The 26806-nt window shown below is 33.6% G+C and overlaps 4 protein-coding genes across 5 annotated transcripts; 3 read left to right on the top strand and 1 right to left on the bottom strand.

The window, feature by feature from the left end:
- Positions 1 to 11678: 11678 nt before the first annotated feature.
- Positions 11679 to 15103, top strand: LOC130957962 (amino acid transporter AVT6A-like). The gene is made up of 6 exons (XM_057884827.1): positions 11679 to 12047; positions 12133 to 12627; positions 13018 to 13170; positions 13624 to 13827; positions 13933 to 14398; positions 14580 to 15103. Exons 2-6 carry the CDS (start codon positions 12198 to 12200, stop codon positions 14716 to 14718), a joined length of 1392 nt encoding a protein of 463 aa, XP_057740810.1. The 5' UTR covers positions 11679 to 12047; positions 12133 to 12197; the 3' UTR covers positions 14719 to 15103.
- A 374-nt stretch (positions 15104 to 15477) lies between these two features.
- Positions 15478 to 16343, top strand: LOC130957964 (nicotinamidase 2-like). Its single transcript, XM_057884828.1, has 2 exons — positions 15478 to 15815; positions 15884 to 16343. The coding sequence occupies exons 1-2, from the start codon at positions 15515 to 15517 to the stop codon at positions 16174 to 16176; spliced, it is 594 nt and encodes a 197-aa protein (XP_057740811.1). The 5' UTR covers positions 15478 to 15514; the 3' UTR covers positions 16177 to 16343.
- Positions 16344 to 16783: 440 nt separating this feature from the next.
- Positions 16784 to 17422, top strand: LOC130957862 (uncharacterized). Its single transcript, XM_057884706.1, has one exon. The coding sequence runs from the start codon at positions 16784 to 16786 to the stop codon at positions 17420 to 17422; it is 639 nt and encodes a 212-aa protein (XP_057740689.1).
- A 2307-nt stretch (positions 17423 to 19729) lies between these two features.
- On the bottom strand, positions 19730 to 25902 carry LOC130954778 (abscisic acid 8'-hydroxylase 2-like). Of its 2 annotated transcripts, none has more exons than XM_057881540.1 (7): positions 25240 to 25902; positions 24838 to 24987; positions 23271 to 23513; positions 23098 to 23187; positions 22808 to 22993; positions 22306 to 22445; positions 19730 to 19958 (listed from the first exon to the last, which is right to left on the bottom strand). In XM_057881540.1, the coding sequence occupies exons 1-7, from the start codon at positions 25786 to 25788 to the stop codon at positions 19850 to 19852; spliced, it is 1467 nt and encodes a 488-aa protein (XP_057737523.1). In that variant the 5' UTR covers positions 25789 to 25902; the 3' UTR covers positions 19730 to 19849. The 2 variants fall into 2 exon arrangements, with proteins under 2 accessions (XP_057737523.1, XP_057737524.1); XM_057881541.1 differs by having other exon boundaries at positions 22306 to 22424.
- Positions 25903 to 26806: the final 904 nt, after the last annotated feature.

The following is a 26806-nucleotide window of genomic DNA, read 5'->3' as shown; positions in this document are numbered from 1 at the left end:
GACCTCTCCATGAGATATCTGTCAAGCCGACCTTCTCTAGCCAGCTTTTCTATCACATTTTTGAGGTCGTAACAGTCGTTGGTGGAGTGACCATATATTTTATGGTACTCGCAATACTCGCTGCGACTTCCCCCTTTTTATTTTTAATAGGTCTTGGGGGTGGCAGCCTTTCAGTGTTGCAAATCTCTCTGTATACGTCCACTATAGAAGTCTTTAGAGGAGTATAAGTGTGATACTTCCTGGGCCTCTCGAGACCGAGTTCTTCCTTCTTTTTGCCTTCCCTTTCTCTCTCCCTAGAGGAGGAAGTGGGTCCAGGTCGCGAACTCAGGTCTCTTAGTTTGGCATTCTCTTCCATGTTGATGTACTTTTCGGCCCTTTCTTGTACATCACTTAGAGAGACGGGGTGTCTTTTAGATATGGACTGTGAGAAGGGACCTTCTCTGAGTCCATTGACTAACCCCATTATTACTGCCTCTGTGGGCAGGTCTTGGATCTCTAAACATGCCTTATTGAACCTTTCCATGTAGGCTCGTAAAGACTCTCCGACCTCCTGCTTTATTCCCAGGAGGCTGGGTGCATGTTTTACCTTATCTTTTTGGATTGAGAACCTCATCAAGAATTTCCTTGAGAGGTCTTCAAAACTAGTGATGGATCTTGGGGGAAGGCTATCGAACCACTTCATCGCTGCTTTCGATAAAGTGGTCGGGAAAGCCTTACATCTCGTAGCGTCGGAGGCATCAGCTAGATACATCCGACTTTTGAAGTTGCTAAGGTGATGCTTTGGATCAGTAGTTCCATCATAGAGGTCCATATCAGGGCTTTTGAAGTTCCTTGGAACTTTTGCCCTCATTATGTCCTCGCTGAAGGGATCTTCTCCGCCCGGGAGTTGATCTTCGCCTTCGTCGCGGGAGTTCTTGAGGGAGGATTCTAGCTGTAAGAGTTTTCTTTCTAACTCTTTTCGCCGCTCCATCTCCTCTTTAAGGTACCTTTCGGTTTCCTTTTGTTTCTCCCGCTCTTGCTCCAATTGCTCCAGGCGGCTATGAACCAATCCTATTAGTTCGGCTACGTGGGATGGTCCCTCCTTTTCTGATTCACGCCCATCTGAGGAATTTACCTTCGGATTCTTTACTCCGGAGGTACCCTCTCTATGCTGGTCATTGTCTTCATTGCCATTTCCCATGTCTAGATTCTCTTGTTCAGAATCTGTTTCCACATGGCCTTCTTCGTGGGATCTATTCGCCATCGTTGAATGATCTCTCGGGTCCCCGGCAACGGCGCCAATGTTACGGTAGGTAACCGGAGATTAATACGACGGATGGCGTTTGGCGGCCCAAGTGTGTGATGGAGGAAAACTCCGGGTAGGTCCGCAACTCGGGAGGCTCCGTCCGACTTGTGCTCGCGTGAGAATGGGGGGTGGTACCTGCAAAGACACTCCGATGCCTAAGTTAGCAAGAGTGTAACCAGGTCTTAGAGAGTATTGGACTTAGAGATACCTGAGGGGTGTCAGTGTATTTATAATGGTGAGCCAATAACCACCGTTGGTGTAGTGCCGTATCTTTAGGGTGGTAACCGTCCCCATTATCTTGGGGAGGTTAAGATATGGCTTTATGAGGCGGTTAGAGAGATTTTAGGGGCGGTTACTCATTTGAATGAGTATTTATCTGCCAGCTAATCTCACATCCGACCTCTTCAGACCAAGTCGTGGTTGATACCGACTTCTTATGTGAAAGTCGGTATTTTGTAAGGCTTATCCTATTGGATTAGGCCTTTCGATTGGACCTGGGCCCTTATCATTGGGCCAGGGTATGAACAATATGTAACATGAAAAACAGTTTTATCTCCAATACAAACACTTCACTCGTCTTTTTTTTTCCACCCTCCCACTTCTTTTTTGTCTCTTCATCAATGGCGTTGGCGTAGAATTCTGTTGTTGGGATTGAAAAAGTTGAGAAAAGAACTAACTCGACTGAAGACTCTTTTAGTTGTTTTCCTCCTCTACTAGAAGCACAAGGTTCCGACATCTTAATCAGACTCAAGGTAACTTTTTTTACCTTGGATTTTCAATACAGTGTTGGTTCTTCATTATATGTAAGTTGTTAGTGTGGTTGAGATTTTTTCGTTTTGTTGTCATTGTAATCTCTAGGGTTTGAAGGTTGGTTGGAGTTTTGTGAAGATGATTTATTTTACCTGAATGAAACAGGAATATGATAGACGATATTTATAGAATTGAAAAAATATGTGTTCTTATGGTGTTGATTTTGTGTTTTTATTATGCATTAGTAGGCCAACAAAATCTGCTTGTATTAAGTGTAAATTTTGAATTTCTTGCAGATGAAAGAGAGGTTGGACATCATGGGGGTAATTTAAAAAAAAATCAGAGGAGATAGTGGTATATTCTCCAAATAACAAAGTGTGTTTAGGTGATCTAGACGCCGATACTCTAGATGTCTTCTACATACGGAACTATCATAAGGAGCTTGGGTACAATGACCGATGAACGAAAATTGTGTGTCGGTACAGAATTTCACAGATAAAATCTCGTTGAAAGTATAGTTCTAAACTAACAAATAACTCCTCAATAAAAAATTTGGTTGTCACAAGTACAAACCTCTATAAAAATAAACCTAAGTATTTAAATCTCGGGTCGTCTCTCAAGGAATTGCAGGGTAGTGTTCTTGTTATTGGTTAGGAAGTATGTTTTGGGGTTTTTGACTTAAGAAACAAGAAATGTAAATTGCAAAAGAAATCAACTAACAACTAGAAAAGCTCTTGGTAAGGTATGAGAACTAGAAATCCTATCCTAGTTATCCTTATCAATTGTGACAACAATTGTTCATTGCTCCATTTAGTTAACATCTAACTATGAAAGAAAGTCAAGTGGATATAATCAACTTGAGTCCACAAGTCCTAGCCAAATCATAAATGAAAGACTAGCTTTAGTAGCATTCAAGTCAATTAGCAACTTTCAATTATGAATCAACAAATGAGTTTGATAACTCAAGAATCACAAATTACTTAACCAAAGCCAAGAGGAGAAAGAGCTAACTCATAATTAAAAGAAGCATTTCATCAAACACATAAAAGGCAATAGAAGTAAACATCACTAATTGCAAGAATTAAAGGGAACTATAACTACAAAGGCAAGAAATCAACAATAGAAAACTAAAGCAAAGATAAGAATACATTGAATTCATAAATTGCATTGAAAGGAAAAAGTAGATCTACAAAAGAATTCATAAACTACAACTAACAATACAAAAAAAACTACAAGGGAAGTAGAATGCTACAACTACAAGAGAACAATTAAAGATGAAGAAGGAGAATTAAAGCAAAAGAGAGAAAGTAGATCTAGATCTAAACCTAATCCTAATTCTAGAGAGAAGAGAGAGTTTCTCTCTCTAGAAACTAACTAAAATATTAACGAAACTAAACTATGTGAAAACTAGTATGTTGATCTTTCTTCAATCCTTGGGTTTAATAGCAGAAGAAGTGAGTTGGATTTGGGCCTGGGAAGCCCAGAAATCGCTCCCAGCGGATTCACTTTAAGTGGGTCACGTGCGAGCACCGACGCGTACGCATGAGTCACGCGTACGCGTCGCCATGCGACGTTCACCGTCCACGCGTGCGCGTCTGCTACGCGTGCGCGTCAATCACTCAATCTAAGCTTTCCAAATCCTTGATTTTCCATGAGTTCTCCACTTGCATGCTTTTTCTCTTCATCCCTTTGATTCATTCCTAGCCTTTCCATCCTGAATTCACTAACAAACACATCAATACATCTAGTGGAATCAAAGGTGAATTAAAATTGGCAATTAAGGGTCTAAAAAGCATGTTTTTACACTTAAGCACAAATTAGGAGACAATCATGAAACCATGTCATTTTCGTGGATAAATGTGGGTAAAAGGTGAAAAAATCACCTAAATTAAGCACAAGATAAACCCTAAAAATGGGGTTTATCAATGACATAAAGCATTGTTAGTGGCATGTTCTTGAAAAAGGCTTGGAAAATGGGTTGAGAAACCTAAACAGTGACAAAGAAATAAGAGAGATGGTGAATTATTCTTGGAGAAATGGTGGAATGATTGATGTATATTTCGAGTATGGAGTGTCAGTGCCGAAAGTCTTAGAGAGCAATAACACAGTTGTATATTTGGATGATGATGGTGGAGAGGGATGTAATACTACTACAGAGACTGCTGTGAATCTCCCCCAAAATGAGACTTATGCAGTTATAGTTACTCCCACCATTAATTCTGTACCCAATAGGCATTGCAACTCTAGCCCCAACAAAAACAAGAAATATCCAAGGAAAACACAACCATTACCCTCAAAAATAAAAATTATAACCACATCCAAATTCACACAGCCACCACCAATTTCAAGGACTCCAAACCAGCCCAAATGCCTACACACAACACTAACCCTCCCAAGACAACCAATCCTCCTAAGACAACCAACCTTCCAAGGCAATAAAGTCCACCAAAATCATCCAGCCCACTAAGTCTACTAAGCCCACCAAGCCCACCAGAATCATCTAGCCTACTAAGTCCACCAAACCCACCAAAAAGAAGAGGATGGATGATGCTATTGCTACTGCTGCTACCGCTGAAAAGAAGAAAAATGATAGAGGTGATCCTGCACCTGAGCAGCAAGTTGAGTCGCCTCAAGATAATGGTGATCAAGGTGATGGAGAAAACAATTCTATTGTGCAGCCTACTGACAACGCACCGCCCATTACTGTTGCACAACCAGTGGAAATAGAGATATCTTAGCCAACTGCTTCTGAGGCAGAAGATTCTCAACAGGTAGCTTAATATTTATCTCAACCAATCTTTATTCATATAGGATCCTGGTATGAAAAGGCCTTCAAAGTTATCAACAAGAAGAAGATTCTCTCCATTGGCAACCTCTCCAACAGTGAATCTTATGTAGGGTGCTAGTTCAAGAACAGCAACAAAATTTACCAATTTGATGAAGTTCGTCCCGATTCCAGGATTTAAACATCCAAAAAAGAAGAATTGAAGACTTTAGATAAATGTGTATAGGGCCTTCTGTTTTGTGTTATTAGAACTTTTCACTAGATAATGACTGTACAAGGATGTGTAATCCTTTATATTTTATTGTGAAGTCCTTCATTTTGAGGCAATTATATTTAGCAACTTCATGTTACTTGGCTGCCTTTTATATTTGTCATTGGTTGTTTTTTGCTAAACTATGAAATTTATTTTAATACGCTTATGTTTTGTAGTTTTCAATCACTTTTGTTGCCTTCTTTAATAAATGTTCATTTCATGAACAAATATAAATACAATAAATTCATCGTTAACTAGGTTTTCATTCCATCAACAAACACCATTTTTACAGATATTACTCATCCAATGAATATAGGAAACCCACCACCAATTCATTCATGATTTACATATCAGGATAACCATTAACACTATCAATACAGACATAACTAACACCAACAATTGGGTAACTATTTTTTGCATCTGGACATCTTCCTCCAACCTCCGAAGCCTCCAATCAAAGTTCATCTTCACTTGATGATCATCATCAGAAGATTCTGATTTATCAATTTGTTCATCATTCCCGGTATCTATCTATATAAAAAGTTCACACCATCTCTTTCCACTTGTTTGTAACCAAGAAAAGATATAACATGCTCAAGCTTCAGAAAAGAACAAGAGAAGAACAGTGAAGTAAGGACAATCATAACTACACAAGTAATACTGCTAACTCACATTATAATTTGGACAATCATAAAATGGTTTGTTTGGATTTGAATCTATCCCAGACCACCTGAGAACCGGCCAGCAGCCATAACCGCACCATTCTAGCAGCCTCGATCTTATGCTCTTGCTTGGCGTTCTTGTCTGGTTCCAACTAGATGGAGAACGAATAGAGCTTCCACCTGCAGTGTTATCACCACCCATCATCGACTGACAAAGAACAACAACCAGAAGAATGAGAAGAGAACGATAAACAAGAAGAAAAAATAAACTTTCTGAAAATTTGGAAATTTAGGGTTAAATATAGAGGGAGGGACTAACGTGGGTATAAATTGAAAACGTGCCAGCTAAGCTAGCCATTGGAGCCATTCAGCGTGGCGAAATGACACCACATAAGCGCTCCGATGATGACTCATAACCAAAAATATGCTCAGGGACCACTATAAGTGCTCGAAACTCTATCTGGGGGACTACTATGAAAAAATTGGGATCTTAAGAACTACATTGAATATTCACGCGACTCAAGAACTATTATAAGGATTTTCTTGTTAAAGGAGTTTTTCCAGTAGTATGTATCATACATATTTTATACTAATACACAAGTTTTAACTTTTTGCTCAAAAATAAATAGCCATTTTTGACCATTAAAGATTCGAATACTAATAAAACTGACAATGAAGAATTGAAACTAAGGTGATATCCATATAAAATAAGTTTCGATCGACAAAAATGACTATTTGTTAAATTTTTGTTAATAATTTCATAAATACTTATCTCCTTTCCTCTTCATTGTTCATCTTTCTTTCATAACCACCACCACTTATGCCGTAAAATCCACCATCCCACTAGATTTATTCCTCTACTCTCACCTCTCCTATCTCGACAAAAACTTCATTATCCTAAACAAATGGTTCGAGTCCACGTAGAAAAAGTGACGCCACATCATAGAGTCCAACATACTATGTCATCAAATTCTGTCAAGACTTGCCAGAGAATTTGACAGAAGAGTTTATATGTCTAAAGAGACGAAGAATAAGAGTTGGGTTGTTATTTCTAATTGATAGGATGTGGATTGTCTAAAATGAAAATAAATAAGGACAAAAAAATATTTTACTCATTATATTAATGTAATTTGATTTTTAGATCTAATAAATTGATTGCAATAAAAAATACTTATATCATGGAAATATATCCTCTTAATTTTTTTTTTAACAATTGAAGGAGTAAAGTGTGATCTTTTACCATTAATTTTATAAATAGGACCAAGAATAAATATAAGAGAGAGAACAATAAAGGATTAGAAATCACACTTTAGTTACACACTCAATTTTTTTTAACAATTGAAAGGATCTATTTCTCTTATATCATTATTTGTAAGGAGTCTAAAATTAAATATCAAAAGAGCAATATTTTCTTTCTTTTTTTTCTTTCTCTAATTACTTTATAGTATAGATAATAGAGATAGACGATGTTATTACTTATCATCTTTCCTTCAAGAAGAGAGATTAAGATATATGTATAACAGATTAATAAGCCAGCATTGTATATATTTTCAAGGTCATCAACTTAGTCTACTTTATAAGAAATACTTAAATAAAAATAAAAATCCACTAAAAAATACATGCTTGTTGAATTCAATATCCTTTATTCGAGTTGGATTTTTTTTAAATAATCGATTAATCGAAATCTTCCAAAAATTTATTTTTATAATAACACTACCAATAGGTTATTGATTACCTTTTCCCCCTTCGAACTCTTTTTCTTCTTATTTTTTTTTTAATACAGGCTGTATATTCAGTATACGCCAAGTATGTAGAACATCAAACCTCATAATCAACAGTCGTCAAACAGAAAATCTCGAAATCATTTTTTATATAAATATCTTGATTAATTAATTCTGCATTCTTATTACTCAGCATGCTGATAGATCATACACTAATGAAACGTCCAATAAGACTCGTTGTTTTGGTTAACCCGTAAAATAAACTAATAAGTAATGAGGGTAGATTTAGTGATTTACTAAGTAAAGAAGTGACACCACATTATTTTTTCATAAACGTGTGGCTGCAATTGCAAGGACTTAAAAAAAGCTTCATGATTGCGTAGATTATAATACTTGTTAATTGTAAGCACTTCCGTCTTATATCAGCGTGGCAAAAAGTAATAATCAAAGAATCAAATATTACTTTAGAAAATAATTTATAATATTTTGATTGGTGAATACTTAAGTGGCTAATTTTTTTTGTTATGGAAGTAGAAATGGTGATATATTTTAATATTGTAATTTTTGGTGTTTTTTAAATTTGTAGAAGTACACAAATTGAAGGGTTCGATTTCTGTACCTCAAATTTTTTAATTTTTTTTAACACAAATCGGACGATCCTATTTGTGTATCTTTCACAAATTGGACGGTCCGATTTCTGTACCTCTACAAATCGGACGGTCCGATTTATGTACTCCAAATTTTTTTAATTTTTTTAACACGAATCGGACGATCCAAGTACAGAAATCGGACGGTCCGATTTGTGTACCTAAAAATCGGACGGTCCAATTTCTGTACCTTTTAAAAATCAGACGTTCTAATTTGCACTCCGTACATTAAATCATCTCACATTTTAGAAAAATATTACAGTTGATCACAATTTAAAAAAAACACTATTATTAATCCAATATTAAAAATAAAAAAGTGTACTTAAGTAGGACACATAAAAATATCCTAAAATAAAAAATATGGTTTAATTTTATAGTTTTTTATAGTTTGGTCTATATTTCAATTAGATTTTTCAGTTTTGTAGTTCAATACTTTTTATATGATATTTAAAGATATGGTTTAATTTTATAGTTTCTTTTAATTAAGTCCTTATGCTCATTTTTTAATTTATCTCCAATAGCTACTTAATAATTTGTTGTGATGATATGATATTTAAAAGAAAATTAATTTGTCGCTTTACCCGTAGTTTTTTTTATAGTATTGGCTTAGAATCAAATGTATTTTTTGGTTTTGGTTTCTACGGTATCTGCTAACTCGACAGGTTAAAGACTAATCCGTCGCGGTATTGAACTCCATTTAAGAGTTTGTCGCTGGCCAATGGGTTGTTGCATGCATAAGGCAGGATTCGAACTCCCGACACTTGATGCATGCATGAGGAAAATAATAAAAGATAAAGTTTATACATCAAAATTAAATTATTTAATGAAATAAACATGTATATTTCGATGAAATTTAAAAGAAGCAGAAAAGTTTGATAAAAGAGGACAAATATGTTGGGGTCGTCATACAAATGTATGTGGGGACTTGGAAGCTTTTTAAACTTTGTATCACTCGACTGCATTGGTCGGTTATGGGCCCATAACGTAACCTCTGATTATGAAGGGTATGGCCCATTGTGACATTACCCATTTGTTCTTCCAAAAGTCAAATTAATTAAAAGGCAAATATCTAATAATGTCCCTCCTCAAAGTTCCAGGTTTCGAGTTTCCACCCCAAAGTAAAAAATAAAAAAATATTCAAGGTTTGTTATCAGGTGTCACATGTATTTCCTTTTTCTTATTATTATTATTATTATTATTATTATTATTATTATTATTATTATTATTAATTTTTCCCGTTTCCCTTTTGTTTTTCTGGTCATGTTTTTCACGGCTTATACTTCTCTCTCACAATTGCTTAATTTAATTAGGTGGGGACAGAAGAGAAGCTAATTACCTGATTTAGAGAGTAAATTGGATTTACACCACATGAAATAATTACTCACACATCCACTATTGCAATTTGAATCACATTTTTCCTTTCTTTTTCTCGTCATCTGTAAATTAAGTTTAAGAGAACTGATAGGATTAATATAGAAAATCAAGATTGTATTAAAGAAAAAGGTTAGTGCAGTTAGGACCTAATCTGTTATGTTGGTTAGGCTTAACTTGTTGACCAACTCACCAACTCTATTTTGGTATCTCTTATACTTTTCCATATACATATATTGTACGTGCATGAGACTCAGTAACGAATCATGTTCCAATACTGAATATCAGTTAGCTTTTCATTCATCTTTTCACAAATCTCATCAATCCTTGTTGAAGAACTAAGCTATCTCAATTACAAAAGTCAACAGAATCATCAGCTTGGTTTTCTATAATTTGCACTTACTGCACTGTGTATGGCTATTTGTCTTTTAGGCTGTTTAATTTCATGAAGATTTTACAGGTAAAAATTTTACTTATTCCCAATTTAAATTGTCAAATTAATTGATGCATTATTTTACCTTGTAAATTAATTGATTCAACAGAAATTCTTAGGAGGTAACATGATTTCAAAGCGAGAGACAATGCCTTTGTATTAAATTATTCAAAGTTACTTTTTCATCAATCATGCTACCAAGTGCCGTAAAGAGGTGTCAAAAATGGTAAATCTTGAGTGGTTGGACAAAAATTAAATTAAACAATGTATGTTGACACATACCAACTATTTTTTTTAAGAAAGAAAAGAAAAACTGGTATGTGAATATAAACATTCAAAGTAGATGAAGGATTAATCTAGTATAATATTAGGAGTAAACGTAACTTACTTGTAGAGGTCTTCCTCTCCTTAAGAATGTTCAATCTTGTTTGAGTGTTAATATATATAGTGCCGTGGCGCGTGAGAGGTAACACCATTATCATAATGTATGTCCATACTCCATATTTCATAACGCTTATCCAATTTGGATGGCAAATAGGATAAGCACTTCCCCATGTATATCATCATATCATCACTATTTGCATTGCTATACGCTCATTTCATATGAATTTCTCTCTATATAAATACCAAAAATTTCGTCATAGATCTTCTCTTTAGATACATTATTTTTTTCTTTCATTACATGTATGATAATAATGCACCATTGCCAACAAAACTCTAATGTCTGGATCTGTTTGATCGATCGAATTTCTTTAGCTAATTTAACTTAAATGTGAGACATATATATATATATATATAATTTTAATTTTAAAATAAAGATATGAGTAAAATCTTTTTTGATTGAACTTTGAACATGAAAATGTCAATTTAAGTTGCCCGGTCTTGTATGAAAATTAAAAAATTAAAAACGGTTCCACGCACTCATCTCTTCTTGCTATTAAAATTATCACTCTTGATTAAAAACATTTTCTACAGCATGGCATGATTCATATAAAATTTATATTCTGTTAAAGTCCTAAATGGATAAACAATTTAAAATATTTAAATGTTGCAAACAGACAAAAATATCGTTGAATAAAAGAGTTAGCACTTATTTTTCAATTTTCAATAAATATACGCATTGCTTATTAATTTTAAAATTTTTAATTTTTAAAAATAAATTAATAATTGTATAAAAAAAGATTTATTAGTTTTTCTATTTTTATTTAATAAAAAATGGCTCAACATATACTTTACTATTGGCACCCTAGTAATTTATAAGTAAAAGTGTATATAACCAAGAATAGTTTTATTTTCAGTCTTTCTCTTTTAAAGGATAAAAAGGAGGAGAATATTTAATTATTAGTTAGGATTTTTTTATTTGACTTTTGTTAACTACAAATGTTTTGGTAATATAAAATCATGACTCAATTTATAATAAGAATAATATAAAATAAATGGATCAATAATTCAATATACTCAAGAAATCATAAGTATGTGGTTACTACTAGTACATGGAAGCACAGCAGCAGTAAAACTTGAGTTTTCACAGATTTGATTTGATTTGCTTAAAACAGTTAACAGTGATTCGTGTGTGAGTGTCTTGTCCTGTTGGATTTGTCTTTGTCACATGTCTCAGCAACTTGCCTCCGGGCCATGCTAATACCATTATTCAATTTTGCATACAATATTCCATAAATTCGTCTCCAAAATATTGATTGCGTGTATTTTTCTTTCGTTGATTAATTCTTCTATAATCTATAAATAAAGCTAATTGGCCACCACAACCACTAAAAATCTCTCCTTTTCGTTTCTTCATTTCTATTTTCTTTTGGGTCTCTGCTTCCTCATTTTCAGTCTCAAGTTCTGCCCTTTTTCTTTAATTGGTTATTAATTACTTGGCTTCTCTCAATCATAGATCCAATAAATCTCCCAGGAACCACGGGGATTCCCTGCTTCTTTCGCTGAAGCAATAGATTCTGATTCTCGTCCAATATTTGATTTTCTCAACTGGGTTTTGTTGGACTTGTAAATTCTGTGTTGCTGGGTTTCAAAGTTGATTCCTTTTGACTTTTTGGATTCTGGGTATCAACTCTCTTCTTGCTTTCTGATTAGTCTCTCTTGTTGCTGAATTGGGATATTTTGCTTTGCCACTTATCAGGTACCTAACTCAATTGAACTTGATTGCTCAAAGCTTGTATCTTTGTTTCAATTTTTATTTGTTTACCCTTTTTTGTTCTTTACAGAGTTACGAAGCTGAAGCTTCTTTGGATTTAAACTTTCCAAAATCTTTGATAATTCGAACCTGAACATGACGATTGTGAGCACCGCTCCTAAGACTGAGAGGAAGAAGTCAAGGAAGAACAAGGCAATAGTTAATGAGAACGCTCCCTTGTTGCCTAAGACTCAAGAGAGTGATGCTGGTTTTGATGATTTCAATGGAGCTTCATTCTCGGGAGCAGTTTTCAACTTGTCAACAACAATCATTGGTGCTGGGATCATGGCCTTGCCTGCAACCTTGAGGGAGTTGGGGATGTTGCCTGGCCTCGCCTTCATAGTCTTCATGGCTTTGTTGACTGAGAAGTCAATTGAGTTCTTGATCAGGTTCACCAGGGCAGGAAAAGCTGTTTCCTATGGTGGCCTCATGGGGGATTCATTTGGGAAATATGGGAAAGCACTTGTGCAGCTATGTGTCATAATCAATAACATTGGTGTGCTCATTGTTTACATGATCATAATTGGTATGCTATGCCCTTTCCTTAATTGATTTTGTTGTTTGGGTTTATTTAAAATATATGATTGTGTTACTAAAAGGATTCAAGGATAAAGGAGCTAAATACCTATGTGTTCTATGACCAGGAATTATGGTGTCCTTTGATCTATTTAGCCGACCTCACCTAGTGGCTAGTGAGATGAGGGTTTTTTGTTGTTGATACATAGGATGGTATGATGTTTCCTGATGTATATAGTTGATTGCACCTAGTGGAACTGGCTGTGGTTAATTTGTTTTTTCTGACATTGTTGTTTTGATGTTAGTTTCTGTTATAGGCTTAGGTTTCACATATGAGTTTTTGGAGGCAACAGATATAAGGCTTTCTAACTAATTCAGTTTTGAATTGGTGATATTGCAGGTGATGTGCTGTCTGGAACATCTGCAAGTGGAGAACATCATTCTGGTATCCTAGAAGGATGGTTTGGTGCACATTGGTGGACCGGGAGGACATTTATTGTCCTGTTTACAACACTGGCTATATTTCTTCCACTGGCAAGCTTTAAGCGAATTGGTGAGAGCTTTAGTCCAAGGAAGATTTATTGAGAACACTGCGAATTCTTAGACTTTGTTGCACAAGTTCTTGTTTTTACCACTGCAGTTACATGCATATAATTGATAACATGTTATTGCTACAAGGGCTGTTCTTTGTCATCAAATTACTCATAGAAGTGTTTGTTGGAAGAGTAACGGCAAAATTAGATTTGCATTAAGGCTTAAGATGACTCAGCTTTCCCCCTTGTTTGTTTGTTAGTAGCTTTAGTTTGTTCATGTTTCTGAAATACCTATTTTATGATAGAAAATTATAACTTCTTGAGGAAAAGTAAACAATAAAGACAGTTATGGACATGTATTCTTATTATGCGTATGATGTTGACCTTAAACATGTATTTGCTTAGCCATTAAATTTTTCTGTTCAAGTGATGTTAACAAATGGAGGTTTTTGATGCGTATTCTATGGTTGCAGATTCCTTGAGATTCACATCTGCACTCTCAGTTGCACTGGCAGTTGTTTTTCTTGTCATTGCTGTGGGAATCTCAGTTGTCAAGGTTATTAGCGGGGGCATTGCAATGCCAAAACTCTTCCCAGCCATTCCCGATGTGACATCGTTCTTTAATCTATTCACTGTGGTTCCTGTCTTTGTGACTGCATATATCTGCCACTACAATGGTATTATTACAATTGTGTTTGGAAACTTGGAATTGTGTTAGAGCATGATGTTATTACAATTTGTCATACATTTAACTCAACTGATATTTGACTCTTTTCCTGCAGTTCACAGCATAGATAATGAACTTGAGGACTCCTCACAGATGCAAGGGGTTGTACGCACTGCCCTTGGTCTATGCTCTTCCGTGTACTTATTGATAAGCTTCTTCGGGTATCTTCTATTTGGCGAAGGAACTCTTGATGACGTGCTTGCCAATTTTGATACCGACCTCGGAATCCCTTTCAGTACCGTCCTCAATGATGCTGTCCGATTGAGCTACGCTGCACACCTCATGCTTGTATTTCCAGTTGTTTTCTATCCGCTGCGGCTCAACATAGATGGTCTCCTCTTCCCTTCATCAAGGCCCTTGGTTCTGGATAACTTCAGATTTGCAACAGTCACTGTTGGCCTAACTGGTGTGATCTTCCTTGGTGCAAATTTCATACCTAGCATTTGGGATGCTTTCCAGTTCACCGGAGCAACTGCTGCTGTCTGTCTAGGATTCATATTCCCAGCTGCCATTACTCTTAGGTGAGTTCTGTTGCCTGAATTCAATACTGGATTTGGTTTCCAAAAATGATTCTTCTTAAGGAAGGCTGTGTACATCACACCCTTTGAGTGTGGCCCTTTTCTCCATTAGAGTCCTGATGCGCTTATTTTGAGTATGCTATGCTATTGGTGCTAATCTGTCAAGTGTTTTTTGACCATGCAGGGACAGGTACAACATAGCCACCAAGACAGATAAGATTCTATCTGTGCTGATGATAGTCCTTGCAGTCTTCTCAAACATTGTGGCCATATACAGTGATGCCTATGCTTTGATCAAGCAGAACAAGGGTTCTCGCGCGTAATCCGTGTTGCACGAGCACAAGTTCTGCGAAAACTGGCAGTAGAATCATGGTCAGCCTCTCACATGGAAACAAGTCAAGTGGCAGGGGCAGTTTGAAAATCAGGGTTGAATAAAAATGAGAAGCTACACTCTGTACAAATTTGCTTCAGGAGTGTCGAGAGGCATGGCTTGCACTGTAACATGCATTCAGCCTCCCTTTGTCATGTGCTATCTTTTTGTGAACATGTAATATTTTAGTCCTGCTTGTAGTTTAAGATTCCTCTCTTTTCCCCTGAATTATTTTACTCATAAGTGTAATAAGCTATTGTTGGCATTGTCATGTATTTTTATACAACCTATGAATTATGTTCTATATGCAAGTGGTATGATCCAAGAATTGAACATCACTTATTTGTATGATCTCAGGTATTTTTGTCACTTTACCTTTTCTGCATGAGGGAGGCAAATCTGAAAGAAAAGCAGTGCTTGCATAGTAGAATATCTTTTATCTCACGAATAATGTATTTTGTACACTTGAATTAGTATTTGTTTGACAATTTAAAATTACAACTTAAAATTACATGATTGTTTAGTTTTAGTAGTTAGTTGACAAATAAGCCCAACAGGAGACTAAAAAGTTTGTAATTGATATTTAATTAGGTAATGGTTTAACTGATTTAACTAAATTTTTATTTATCAATTCTTAACTATTATATTTAATTATTAATGTTTTTATTTTCACTTAAGAAGCAACTAGAAATGAATGTTATCCACATATATATAGACTAGTAGTGATGAGAAATGACAAGTAACTAATAATGGCGTCGTGCTCGTCCTATAGAAAGTACGAGATAAGGAAGAGAGATCCAGACCCCAAAAGATGCGCCCTCTTGGTCATCGATATGCAGAACTACTTCGCCTCCATGGCCAATCCTATACTCCCAAACCTCAACGCTACCATCGACCTCTGCAGGCACGCCTCCATGCCCGTCATATTCACGCGCCACTCGCACCGCAACCTTGACGACCACTCCATGCTGGCCGAGTGGTGGTCCGGCGACCTCATCCTGGACGGCACTCCCGATGCTCAACTTATGGCAGCCCTCCACCGCAAACCTGGTAAGCTTGGTTGAGTAATTAAATTAGGATGATATAGGGTTTATGATTGAATACATGGAACGGTGCAGGGGAAGACATGGTGGTGGAGAAGAACACATACAGTGCGTTCAGGAAGAGTGGCTTGGAAGAGAAGCTGGTGGAGATGGGAATTAAGGAAGTGATAGTGACGGGTGTGATGACAAACCTCTGCTGCGAGACCAACGCGCGAGAGGCATTTGTTAGAGGCTTCAGAGTGTTCTTCTCCACGGATGCCACTGCCACGTCGGATGAGGAGCTTCATGATGCCACTCTCAAGAACATGGCTTATGGTTTTGCTTACTTGCTTGACTCCCACACCCTCAAACAAGCCCTCACTCACTAGCTCTATTACTTTAATTATATCTAGAACTTTCCACGAACGAGGTATATGTATATCCAGATCCTAGCAGGTTTTATAATTTGTAGTGATCAATTAGTGTAAAATTATATCTAATGCCATGAAATTATTCAGATTTTAATAAAAGTGCTGAGCCAAGATTTTTTTATAAATATACGTTGGCAGTAACGTAACCCGTGCATGCACACAACATACAATGCATTCTTGTTTGAACAAACATTATGTCTGCTCCTAAGTAATCAGCATAGGTTGGCATACATGCACGAGTGCATTGCATATTTAATTTGTTATTCAATAATGAAATTGTCACAAGATGTAGCAACAATCGATATCCTGAATCGCTTACATATCCACACCAAGAAGGTTCCTTTGGACCCAGCTTGTACCTTAGCTGTTTCCATTACACCCAATCATTCCGTACCACATAATTAATTAATAAAGGATACTTCATTTTTGCTTCCTCGTTTTGATCTCAGATCCAATCATTAATTATAAAATAATGCTCTCTCTCTATGGTCTATACTATATATACCAGCTTTAATTAACTTGTAGGCATAGCCTTATTAGCTTAACTAATTATATAGCCGCCATTATGGGACCCCTTGATTTTAATGCTCTGAAGAAGATGCAGAATTCTGCGAACGAACTGCTTCACTCAGCAGTAGTCCAAGAAGCACTGGTGCAGGAGCGGGAAGAGAAATGGTTGAAGGAGTTGTCGGATTCATGTTTGGGAATGTTGGAGGTGTGCGGAATCTCGAAGGACGTTCTGGTGCTGGTGAAGGAACACCTTGAAGATCTTCGATTCACATTGCGGAGAGCCAGCATAGGGGAGGAGGGAATGGAGGACAAGATGGCGGCCTGCGATTCCTACAGGAAGAAGCTGAAGAAAGAGACCCTCAAGTGTTTGAAATGGCTCAAGGCCAAAAGAATCACTACTCCAAGCATAATGGAACTGGTGTTGGTTGTTGATGTTCTAAGGGAAGTGAGATTGACCAGCATCTCAATTGTGGAATCACTACTGTCTCTGATTTCAACACCGTGGTTGGAGTCAAAGTCAAAATCATGGAGGAGGCGGTCTTTGTTCTCAGATGCCATGCTGCTTCAAAGCGCAAACAAGAGGCTTGCAGGGGTTCAGATGGCGATTCAAGATCTCGACCTTGAGTTGGACTGCATCTTCAGGCGTTTGATTCACACTAGGGTTTTGCTCCTTAACATACTCACGCCAAATTGATCAAATTAAACTCAATTATTAACCACTCACTCACTCTATTCTTTCATTTCTTTCAAATAACGTAACTACATTGTCATATTCTGCAATCAATTACCACAGTTAGTAGTACGTACTCAGTTCATTCCTTTATTTTTTTATTTTGATATCAATCAATAATAAATTGTGTTAACTTAAAAACTTATTAGCTAGTGCGTGTTCCAATTTGTCAACTAGATGTATGTATAGAGTAAATTAAAAGGAAAAAGACATCACAAATCACATCTATAAAGAATAAGATCTTTATTTATCTTTTAAATATGAGGTATATCCCCCACCTCTTAAAGCTAGTTCTGATCCAATTATGTTGAGTCCCTTGTGTATCCAATGTAATAAGGGAGCCGCTCGATAAACAAGTTTAAAACGTCTTTTTATAAAAATACTTTTTAATAATTAAAATTTAATATATATAATCGATTAAATCGTGTTATTTTTTGTTAAAATTAAGCTAGACAAATTGATTTGACCGAAAAATTGTGAATCAAATATTGAACTGGTCTAAATTAATATTATTTTTTATAGAAAATGACTACAATACCTTATTATAGAAAATGACTAAAATACTTCTATTATATATATTAATTTTGAAAATCCTAAATTTTATTCCTTTATTTTTCTATCGTAGGGTTAGAATTTAGAGTTTTTTAAAATATATATATATATATATATATATATATATATATAATAAGAGTATTTTAATCATTTTCTATAATAAAGATATTGTAGTCATTTTTTATAAAAAATAATATTAATTTAGATCAGTTCAAGATTTGATTCACTATTTTTTCAGTTAAATTAATTTGTCTAGCCTAATTTTAACAAAAATAACATGAATGTCTTTATCTAAGTGGTTCCCATACGATAATAGTACGTAAAATTAATGAATGGTGTTTTCCAGGATAGCACATATATGTGATATTAGCGATGATAAATGCACATATACTCAAAATAAATATGGAGATTTGTGTTCAGTTATATATAGAGTTAGGTTCTGGAGATCATCTAGCTAGCTAGTTTATCAAACGGGAATGCAGCTATCACAGCACTGTAAAACACTAAAACGTCTTTATGCTGCTGATATATGCAGCAATATCAACTAACGGATAGGAAATGGGCTTGGCCTTTTCTTAATGGGCCTTCTATGTACATATCCATTACTGGATTTTGCCTTTGATCTATCAAAGAAAAAATTGGAGCCTGGTTTGTATTTTGACTTGGGAGTATATTGGTTTATTTTTTAATGGATATGAATTGTCCCAATTAGACTCAAAGTACATGCATGTTGGAAAAAGTGGCCCAGGTGAAATATAGACAAAACTTTTGCCATACAATAATTTTATTAGCAGAAAATAATAAAACAAAATGCTAATAAGGATGGAGAGTGGTGTGAGAAATCATGGATCTCTCCTAGCTTATCATGAATGTTTTACTTTTCATGAGACAGAGAACAACATCTTATCATGAAAATAGTTGGAAGATGATTTGTGTCCATACAATGTTGAAAATACATTGGAATTTGCCTTGGATATATATGACAAGAGAAGATTTTAACATGTTAGGCTTGCTTTGCCTATGATGATCTGAACTCCACAAATGCAACAAGATCCTTTAAAACATGACCATTATGCCACGCATGCTGCATTTTGGTGCTCAGACAATGGCCACGTGTACTTGTGGTTAACATTTATCTATGTGGGTCACCACTCATCAAGTTACTGCTTGCTGCATGCATAGCTTGCCATACACCATATCTTATCCATAATCACATTGACTCAGCTAGACAATATATACAAGATACATTCTCAACTCCACACACATTAAGGACCAATCAACGTTTCTTAATCTATTATTCAAAGTTTTGGAATCAAATCAAATTATGTGCTTAACGATAAGATAATATGAGAAGATGGATGGATGAAATTAAATGGAAGAGCAATAAATAATAATTAGGTATTTTATTGAGTGAAAATGCTGTTAAGTTGTAAAGATTGGTGGATGGCTGCTGGATTATGAGAATGTCGAATAGAAATCTTATTCATTGGCATTTCATATGAAACAATATGATGTCAGATCTTCAGTGATCATTTGACATACATAGGTAATATTGTTGTTACTAAGAGAAACAGAGAGTGATCCATCTAAATTTGTAGAGAGAGAGATTTTAAAGTTCGTTATAATTAATGTAGAGTAACATATTTTTTTTAATTTACATAGAATGTTATTTATATTACATTTCTGAAGAAACATACAATAAGGCCTACTATATTTCTACAACAAAAGAAAAAGAAGTGATTATTATTTAGTGACTAGTGTGAGACAGGGGACAAGGAATTTTGGCCCCACTTTGCTAACATTTTGTGAAGTCTTAACAAACGCAAGAAAGTTGCAAATTTAGGTAAAGATGTTGTTTCTGCGGGTAATCTTTACTGGTAAGCCATGTTTGGGCACTGGAAAAGGACCATACTGTATTCCATCACCATTATTTCCCACAACTTGCCACCTAATTATATAAAGCAACAATCAAATTAAAGGGGTCAGTATCAATACAAATTTGACAAAATCTTTGATAACTTTGACTCTTTTGCCAAAACCATCACATTATTATTATTACCTTTGAAAATTTCTTCATGAACTCACACTTGTACTTATATTAGTTAATGTAGGCTTCCATGAAATATTCTAAGTTTCTAACACTATTCTCTAATTAATTAGTCAAAATAATGAACACAAAAAGTATAGTCATAGTCTCATTACTCATAGGCGTATTTATTTACATTCTACATTAAATTAACTCATCTTAATTACTACTAAATTAAGTGTGACCAAATGAAATGATAGTAAAAATGAGTTAATTCAATATAAAATATGTGAAATGAATTATTTAAACATTTAATACGAAATACTTATAATAATATCTTATAGAATAAGGACAAGGTGAAATATGATGTGGTGTGTAATTGTGCAGAACTATGTGTGGTATCAAGTAAAACTTACTCCCTTCAAATTTGACTTCTCTAACATCATGGAGTTTGTCTTAGCTTGGTTTGATCAAGCTGGCAAATTGCTTGGACTATCTTCAAAAATTACTATCATCTATCACATGCATGCCATAATTCATTTTTTTTGTGGGATTAATATTTTTTGTTTTTCATCCCCCCTCTTCCCCTTTTTTTGACCGGAAGAATTCATGTTTGAGAAGGAACTTAGCTTGATAAACAATTTAAAACAGAGTACACTAAAAAGAATAAAAACACGAGATTGAATTGAAAAGGGGGACGGATCGGAACATATTATGTTACCTTAGTACCTAACTAATTTTTTGTATTCTTTAAGAATTTTCTATTAGAACCTATAAATTTATTTGATGTACGAAGTTTACACGTAACTTAAGAAAACTTGTTGCATATTTATATAGTGTTGGTATCATTGTGAAAAAGAAAGGCATATCTATTTTATTAGTACTACCATTCTATATATGATTGAAAGGGACCTTCAAGAAGTGTGATGTTTTGAGTAATTGTAGACAAGCCTTTGCCTGTTAAACTAAATGACAACAAATTTTGATTGGCCAATATAGTAGAAATAGTGATCAGTGTAAAGTCCCACTCATTTGATTAATTGACCATCAACAAAGATTAGGAAATATCTATTTTTAGCTTAATTTGTGGGTTTTATTTCATAGGCTACTCAAATATCTACATTAGGAGCTTAATTAGAGAATTAACTTTTTTTAGGTAATATCAATAAATTTTATTAAATTGTTTTTTATTTTTAAATTTTAAATTTTAAATTTTATATCTTAAATTCTAAAAAGATAATATTAAAAAATAAAATTTCAATAAAAAATAGTTAATATTCACTAATTAATTAAAAGTTAGTTCATAATTATATCATTAAATAATACTAATTCTTATGGAAGATAATTTCTAATTCCTTTTTAGAATTGAAAATTTGTAAGTTAAAAAATAAAGTTAAGTAAAAAAAATTGTATTTAAATTTCTAAAAAAGTGTGCATTTTACATAATATTTTTATTTTTAAAATATTTTTATTATAAAAATTAAATAATAATTTACATTCTTGATTGTAGCAATATTCTTGGAAATAGTAGTAGCTTATGTTTATGCATGCATGGCGACAAAAGCCATGCATGTTTGCCACGTATATGTATGAAATACGTAAACAGTTTAAGGTCGTCTTAAAATCCGAGAGGTCGTGGCTACTTCTTACTGAAGACTTGTATGTCATCAAAACCACATGCTAGTAGTTAATAATATATGCTGAATAATATTTTAATATAAGCATTCATATATAAATAAAAACCCTATATTTATGAAGGACCACTTCCACATCTTAAGGAACACAGTATGTAATTATAGGACCACCCTCATTGATCAATTTTCCCATTTTTTTATTTTTAATATTGGATTAACAATGGTGTTTTTCTAAAATGTGATCTAATGTGGTATTTTTCTGTACAAATCGGATCATCCGATTTTTAGGTACGCAAATCAGACCGTCCAATTTCTGTACTCGGACCGTCCGATTTGTGTTGAAAAAATTAAAAAAATTTGGAGTCCGATTTGTGTACTCCAAATTTTTTAAATTTTTTCAACACAAATCGGTGGGTCCGATTTGTGTACTCCAATTTTTTAAAATTTTTTCAAAACACAAAAAATCACCGTGTTAAAGTATAACACCCATTTTATTACCATATTAAAATTTTTTAGCCCAATTTTCCTAAAGTCAATTGAGAGAGATCTGAGTAGCTGACAAACTAATTATGCAAAAAGTTCATACAAGATCCAAACTAATTAATTGTATTATTGATGGAAAGAAATATAAATACCTATATGAAATAGTGAGATAATGAAGGAGGACAAGAAGCTCAAGCTTGGCTAGCTCATTCCCTGGACAAGAATGGATTCCATTTCCAAATGGCATGTATGTGTTTGGTCTCGGTGGCACCTTCACCGTCGCATAAACAAACTAATTAACAAAAGTCAACCCTCTTTAATGAACATATATCCACTAGGAAAAGTTTAGGAGCCCGCAATTTTATTAAATTCTGACCAGCATATATCCAGCAAAGAAGAATAAGTCATTGAATGAAATCTCACATCAATCTCACACCATTGAAAGCATTATTAATGACTATTATCCACTATGTACATGAAATAGTGTTACGTTGTACTAGCTAGCTAGCGTACAAATATAGGTCACGTGTTATAAAAAAATATATAGATGAAGATTCAAATAGGAAATGAAAAGGACTTTACCTAAGCATTGATTGATAACCTTATATATGCTTCTCACATTGAAGATTAGATTTTTAGAGACACAATATATACCTCGAAGCGTGAGGGGTCGAATTTGTGTGGTTGAGGAAAGAAATCAGCAGAATGGTGAATGCTTCGGAAGAGTGGAAGGACCTTCCAGCCTTTGGGAATGTAGTAACCTTGAAGCACCACATCTTCCACTGCTTCTCTGAATGTGAATGACAGTATGCTTGCACTTCTCAACGTTTCTTGGATTACCTGATCAAAATTAAAATATACAGTTATACACATACATATATTAATAAATTGGTTTATTTAATGCATTAAAAATTAATTCAATGATTGATTAATTAATTTATTACCCGAGTAGTGAGTGGCATCTGCCTGGTATCATCCCAAGAAAGTCCACGATTTTGTTGAGCTGTTTTGATCTTGATTCCTTCGTGTTCTTTCTGTGAAAGTTATTGAAAATTAGGATTGATGAGTAGGTGATGAGAAATTTTGAAGGATTATATAGAAAGAGAAGGCATATTACTGTGACGGCTTCTAAGAGAATGGGATTGTCGTGTAAGTATTTGAGAAGCCAAGTAAGAGCAGTTGCAGTGGTGTCATGTGCAGCGAAGATAACACCAATGAGATTATCAGAAACCTGAGAATCAGAGAGTTTGTATTTTGCTTTCGCTTCCAGCAATTCTCCCAATATCCCTCCACCAAGCTCTCCACTTTCTTTTCTTCTTTTTATTAACCTCCCTATACTCTCATCTAGAAGCTTCCTTGCCTTCATTCATATTTATCAACAATTATTAATTAGCTGATTACTTCTATATATAGGTCTTTATTTTTTTATTTTTGTACAATAAATGCACTATTTTATGCACATTTTCACTATGTATTTGAGTCTCTACCAATTAATTAAACACATAAGCCTCTCATCAAGCTTAGAATCATAAATATTTTAATATGATAAATTATTCTTCTAACCTTTACCGTATCTAATAATTAACAAATTACAGTTTTTTTTCCGTTAAATAGGAGTTAACTATCAAAATCAAATAATGATATTATTATGTCTTGTTATATATCATGTCTAAAATAAGTCAAGTTTTTAAAGATTTTATCGATTATTAGTTTTGGTGAAAATCATAAATGGCATTTTTTTTCTTTATTTAAATATATAGCAATTTAATATCTATTTATAAAATATAAAAGTTGATACCAATTTTTTCTACAATAAATTTAAGCCATCTTTTCTTTACTAATGATACCACATCAGCAATTCTAATGATTTGGCAAAAGATTAAAATCAACCAATCATTATTTAGTAAAATATTTTTAAAAGATTAAAACAAAAAATTTGTATCTATTATTATTCAATTGAAACATCAAGTACTAATTAAATGTAATAAATATACATTAAAAATATTATAATAATGATAATTATAAAAAATTTCAGTTACAAATATTCAAATTCTACAACTTATACATATTAAGACTCTTACTACTTTTTATTTCTTAATCTCTTATATTAATTGTCAAAAATTCCTTAAATTTAATATAACATTTTTATATATTTTTCATTCTCATTCATTATTTTTTTTTAATTATTTACAAAAAAAACGCAAGAGGTAGGAAATTAAAATTTCAAGGATTAATGAATGCAAAACACATAACTGTAAAGAATGGTAGAAAATTAAAAAATATTTTAAGTAAAGATTAAAAAATATCAATTTATGTCCCAAACATCTAAAGAATGAAAATAACATTAATATATGCAAACATATAAATAGAATGCAAACAAATAAAAAAATAAAAAACTATTTTTTAATGAACAAATTGATTATATAAAATAAAATATAATTGATGATAAGACATAGTATTTATATGACATAGTTGTTAAAATAATAAATAAAAATAACATTTCTTCATCGTAAAAATATAATTTTTTTAAATTAATATATATATATATATATATATATATATATATATATATATATATGGTATCATATACCATTTGAGCTATAATTTATTGGAAAAAAAAATACCCTTGTTTACTTAAAAGAAAAAGAAGTAAAAACTCAAAAAAAGAAATTTGTGATAGATACCTTGATTGCTTTCCAATAGGAAGTTCCAGGAATATGTAAGGGATAAGAGTTGTAGCCTTTCTCGAAGCATCGATACAGTTTGCATATTTCTTCTATTTCTACCTCCATTGTTGTACCAAAGGCCGATATTGCAGCCACTTGGAAAGCATACTATATATAACAAAAAGAAAATAAAGGTACATATACATACATTAATTCTATGCTTGGGGATAATAATAGGAGAAAGTCTCACGCCATACTTTTGTTAAAATTTAATTAGTATCTAACTAATAAAAAAAATATATAATTTTATATTATTAAATATAATCTCACATCATCAAAAATCATCAAAAATATTAATAATGATTAATTGATAATTACATTTCACAAAATGTGCTGGTAGCACTATTGTATAATATATACCTTTTTCATCTCTTGCAAGGTGTTGATGGTTTTGTTGGTCCAAGTAGGCAACAAATCGAGGAGAATATGCTCAACCTCGGAGACAGAGTTCTTGATTTTGGAGAGCAAGAAAGAGTTTTGAATGAGTTTCTTGAGCATGGAGTGATAGGTGCCTTGTTGGAAGAACACAGCTTGGGGGCCTATGAGCTTCTCTTTGCTGGGTGGATGTCCTGCTTTGAAGAGATGCGCGTGACTCACCAGCACCGCTCTTGCCGCATCTGGATTTGATATCATCACGCACGGGCAGCCCAGTATGTGCGTCTTGAATATCTGCCCGTATTTTTTCTGTCTCTTGGAGAAGAAGGAATTTGGGTTTTGAGTGTAAAGTTTGAGAGTTTCTCCAAGAAAGGGCCAGCCCATAGAACCGGGAGGCAAGTACCACTCTTTATTATATTTGAACCGCTTCCTCCATTGGATTTGGAGGAATAATCCTCCTATTATTATTATCATTGAAAACAAGGACACATAATAATAAGCAGGATGGGTAATAAAGCATGAAATAAGTTGCATGATGGTGGACTTGATACAGCTATATATACTATATAAGTAGCTAGGTGCAAGCAATAAAGAGAGAGGTTTAATTTCGTGCTATATTGTGTGGCCAATTAAGTTATGCACTATAATAGGAAGAATGAGATTGAATTATGTAGACCACGGAGATATATAGGCTATATATATACACAGAGCCACAGAAATAGAAAAAAAGAAAAAGAAAAGTATTAGTAGTCGGTTAAGTGAGCGAATATATGAGGTATATTATATGGAAAATTCTAGGGTGCTGATCATATTATCAGCATGGGATGATGATAATGCGTGGCAATTTGAGAGTGTGACACTTGGTTAATACTTCTTCTTTTCGTTAATGTTGTTTATTTTCCATTCCATCACTTTTCTTAGTTATAATTAACGAAACTGCTAAGTATTTTTGGTTTGTGGGCTGATAATGAACTATAGTGAATAATATTTCATACGATTTTCAATAAAAAAAGAAAACATTATCCCAACTAAAAGACATAAATTTTTTTTATTTGTTTAATAATTAAAATTCACTAAATAATAGAGTTTTTTTTAAACTTTGAAATACATAAAATAGATGATTTTATTTTATTTAAGAATTTCAATTAACTTATCCTTATCTTTTTAAATATATAAAATGTCAAAAATATCTTTTTTTTATATAAATAAGTGTCTAACAAAAATAGTTTTATCAAAGATAGAATTATTTACAAATTAAATGAGAATTTAATATATTGAACAGTAATTTCAATCCAAAAAATAGAATTCAATTCTACTTATATATTAAAATCATTCCAAATCAAGAAAGAAGAAATTAAATTCTAAATAAAAATAAATTCTTTTCTTCATAGAATGCAATCCTTATCTCATATTAAAAAATTTTTCACACACAATTTTTTAAAATACAAACTTATCAACTTGATAATTTTGTGTGTTGATAATTTTATGTGTTGATAATTCTTTGTAGATTATACCTTTAATTTGGTGTGTTGATAATTTTGTATTTTCAAAG

The sequence above is a fragment of the Arachis stenosperma genome, chromosome 10 (genome assembly GCF_014773155.1).
Source record: "Arachis stenosperma cultivar V10309 chromosome 10, arast.V10309.gnm1.PFL2, whole genome shotgun sequence".
Taxonomy (NCBI): Eukaryota; Viridiplantae; Streptophyta; class Magnoliopsida; order Fabales; family Fabaceae; genus Arachis; species Arachis stenosperma.
This window is presented reverse-complemented; position numbering and strand designations above follow the sequence as displayed.

Bases quoted from the DNA above. Each gene is read 5' to 3' on its own strand.
- LOC130957962 (XM_057884827.1), top strand. From the start codon at position 12,198: ATGACGATTGTGAGCACCGCTCCTAAGACTGAGAGGAAGAAGTCAAGG. The intron at 13,171-13,623 runs GTGAGAGCTTTA...CTATGGTTGCAG, and splicing joins GGCAAGCTTTAAGCGAATTG to ATTCCTTGAGATTCACATCT. The intron at 13,828-13,932 runs GTATTATTACAA...CTTTTCCTGCAG, and splicing joins ATATATCTGCCACTACAATG to TTCACAGCATAGATAATGAA.
- LOC130957964 (XM_057884828.1), top strand. From the start codon at position 15,515: ATGGCGTCGTGCTCGTCCTATAGAAAGTACGAGATAAGGAAGAGAGAT. The intron at 15,816-15,883 runs GTAAGCTTGGTT...GGAACGGTGCAG, and splicing joins AGCCCTCCACCGCAAACCTG to GGGAAGACATGGTGGTGGAG.
- LOC130957862 (XM_057884706.1), top strand. From the start codon at position 16,784: ATGGGACCCCTTGATTTTAATGCTCTGAAGAAGATGCAGAATTCTGCG.
- LOC130954778 (XM_057881540.1), bottom strand. From the start codon at position 25,788: ATGCAACTTATTTCATGCTTTATTACCCATCCTGCTTATTATTATGTG. The intron at 23,514-24,837 runs GTATCTATCACA...ATATGAATGAAG, and splicing joins CCTATTGGAAAGCAATCAAG to GCAAGGAAGCTTCTAGATGA. The intron at 22,994-23,097 runs GTAATAAATTAA...AATTTTGATCAG, and splicing joins AGATGCCACTCACTACTCGG to GTAATCCAAGAAACGTTGAG.